General features: G+C 36.7%; 1 protein-coding gene across 1 annotated transcript in view; it reads left to right on the top strand.

Annotated features, from left to right (window-relative positions):
- The window catches only part of LOC107688688 (dystrophin-related protein 2-like), a 38,402-nt gene that overhangs the window by 9,800 nt on the left and 25,313 nt on the right, over positions 1–3,289 (top strand). Inside the window, exons 6-7 of the mRNA XM_016486417.1 lie at positions 456–657; positions 2,292–2,377. Coding sequence (XP_016341903.1) covers positions 456–657; positions 2,292–2,377 — 288 coding nt within the window. The remainder of the gene's footprint in view (positions 1–455; positions 658–2,291; positions 2,378–3,289) is intronic.

The raw sequence follows: 3,289 nt of genomic DNA, 5'->3' as shown, positions 1-3,289 counted from the left end.
ATGTACAGTATGTGGAAAATAATGTGTTTTTTGAACCTTAAACCGCATAAACACATTTAATTACACCAAATACACAAAATAATGTTCTTTTTAGCAACATCATATGACCCCTTTAACTGAATTAATAACCAGGCTGCTATAGAAACTGTGCTGTTTTGTGAGCCTGGCTCTGATGATTGATGTCTGTATAAAATGAGCATCTACAAAGGCCTGTTAGAATCTCTAGCTGCCCACCTAACACTGAAAGCACCATGGCCACTCTGTTTCCATATTTCAGCTCATTATCCAATTAGGATGACATCAGCATACAGCCTTAACCCTATACTCTCACTGCCGCACTAGAGATTGCCAGAGGAAATTATATTATAGCAGTCAAATCCAGTTAGTTAACACTCCACACACGTACAGTAATACGCATCTGGCCTATTTATATATGTGTGTGTGTGTGTTTCTAGTGGACCTTCTGAAGTTGAGCAGCGTGGCGGATGTGTTTAGAGAACAGGAGCTGCAGCATGCCGAGCATGTGATGGATGTGGTCGAGGTCATCCACGCTCTCACTTCCCTGTATGAGAAACTAGAGGAGGAGAGGTCCGTCCTGATCAATATCCCCCTGTGCGTCGACATGTGTCTCAACTGGCTGCTGAATGTTTACGACAGGTACTGATGGTAATGTCACTCACAACCCATTTGACCTGCTCCCAGAAATGATGTCAAACCAACCTTGCACCCTCCTGCTGTCTGTGAGACACTTTTACTGGTCAGTCACATACTGCGCAAAAAAGGGCCACCCTATATCTGGAATTTGACATGACATTTATCTAATAATTTATTGCACGAAACATGCATTTCTGCATTAAAATTCATTTTGATATTTTTAAAGGGCAAAACAGTCAAAAATGTAATACAACTGTTCTGTTATTTGAGTATTTTTTTATTTACTAAAATATAAACTATACATTTTATTATTAATAGTTTGAATTTTTAAGTTTTATTGTTATATTTTCAGTTTTCATTTTCATATATATATATATATATATATATATATATATATATAGCTGAATACAGCGAGTACTTGGCAAAGGATTTTTCCTTTTATTTAATGTGGACACTCTTATACGTCATTGACCCTTAAATCTCTCACCAATAGGCAAAGCTGTGTTCTTCCGTGTTCCACAGTGAAGTGAATTAAAAGATGACTACAGAACTGAGACATCACCAGCAGGCAACTAATCAGACTGTAGGGGTTGAAAGCCCCACTGCTTGACTCCCAAGTATCGCATTCTGTGCCAAACTCTTAACTTCTTAGCCAAGATTAAAAAAAATAAAAAACGGATGATTTTTTTTTTTTTTATTATAATGCATTATATTTTTATTATATTTAACATTTAATTCTTTATTTGTTTTTCATTATCAATTGTGAATTTGTCTCAAATATATACTAGACTCTTAACTACCTGCTGCTAATGACTGGAAATCGGAGCTCTCACTCTGCGAGTAATTGGTAGTAATTGCTTTTTTGTTTTGCTACAAACGCTGGATGTGAATAAGAATGAGCAACATGCATGAGGATGATTATGACACGCTCTCGGTCAAACAAGAAAGCCAAACAAAGTAGGAAATGTTCCCTTTAGTAGCAATACTGACAGGGGATTTCTTGTGATACAAAGCAAAATGTGATTTGGTAGTGTTTGATCAGTTTGCTAGAAGGTTTTTTGCGTCTGTACAACGATCTGTTTAGATTTGCTGGTGAGGTCTTGGTCTCAGTGGAGCACAAATGCTTCCTGACCTGTTTTAGAATCAGGAATCTTTTTTGACAGGCCTATCTGGTGCAATACATGTGAAATGTCTTTTCTTGTAAGCATAAAACATTGAATAAAACAAAAAATTTACCACTATACAAATTTCTAAAAGTTCACTGTGTATATTGCGGCATCGCTGTATTTTGCTCAGCTAGCAGTAGCAGCTCCTGGCAGCCTCCTCATTAAGGATTCAGATGGCTTGGAGGAAGGTACTCCTCCAGAGTAACTTCAGATGTTGACCTTGTATCCGTGGTAGCTTGTTAATGACTAGTGAGAAGAGGAAGTTGCTGGGATGATTATTTTGTATTTATTTATTTATTTAACATGGAGATGAATTGAGCAGACTGTACAGCATGATGCAGGGCCTTTCAGTCCTGTTTGGTGCCTCTCACTGTAGTTACTCCATAGTTGTACTAATTGATAAGATAATTTCAATATATATAGAGGAACCTCAGTGAATTTTTAAATGTGTGTTTGTGTTTCTTTCTCTAGTGGTCGTAATGGTAAGATGCGAGTGCTCTCCTTCAAGACGGGCCTGGTTATTCTATGCAAAGCAGACATCCAGGAAAAGTATAAATGTAAGTAGAAGGCCAAGTCACATAACCAAAGCTTTATTTATTTGATCAAAAATACACTAAGAACAGTAATATTGTGAAATATTATCACAATTAATAAGAACTGTTTTCTATTTTAATAGATGGTTTTAATTATATTTCAAGTTTTACTATCCTTTTTAGTTCTTTTGCACCCCACAACATTAGCAAAACCTGACCCACACACCACCTCTTACCTTTTTTTTTTTCTGGGAATCTGTGGTCCAGTAACAAAGTAAAAACAAAATGACGGTGCCACAGTGCAAAGTCCTATTCTTTCTCTCATGGGGTTTCCCTTCTAATCTTTTCTAATGCTTTAAAATTTCATCTGTGGCCTAAAATCTCAGCTGCTGTTGTGAGAGTGGGTTAGGGGGTAATTTGACAGGGCAGACATAAGCAGGTCCCAGTAAAAAAGAGTCAGTCATAGTGCACTGCAGAGAGCATCAGAGGAGAAGAGTTCGAGCCAGTTTTGGACATCCTCTAGTTAGAATACAACCATCATAACTCCCACACATTGCCTAAAAATGTTTTATATATGTAAAGATAGCGAGCACTGATTAATTTGTTTGTCTTGCTCTCTTTGTTACCAATATCTTCGCCATTTCAAAAGTAAAAAGCACATGAGCTCTTACTTGTGTGTAGTAAGAGTGTGTAGACAGGGGGGGCATATTGGTCATTACATTTACATTTACATTTAGTCATTTTGCAGACCCTTTTATCCATAGCGACTTACAATTGGGGAATACATAAAGCGATTATTCTTAAAGAGGCAAACAGACACAGGAAGTGCTTGTAATACCAAGTTTTAGGCATTGTTCATATACTGTAAGTACAAGCTAGAAAGGGAAGGAATATATAAAGAGAAAGACAAAGTTTTTTTTTTTTTTTTTTTTAAAT

Source organism: Sinocyclocheilus anshuiensis, unplaced genomic scaffold, assembly GCF_001515605.1.
Source record: "Sinocyclocheilus anshuiensis isolate Anshui unplaced genomic scaffold, SAMN03320099.WGS_v1.1 scaffold581, whole genome shotgun sequence".
Lineage (NCBI taxonomy): Eukaryota > Metazoa > Chordata > Actinopteri > Cypriniformes > Cyprinidae > Sinocyclocheilus > Sinocyclocheilus anshuiensis.
Note: the sequence above shows the minus strand (reverse complement) of the source record. Positions and strands in the feature narration are given on the sequence as shown.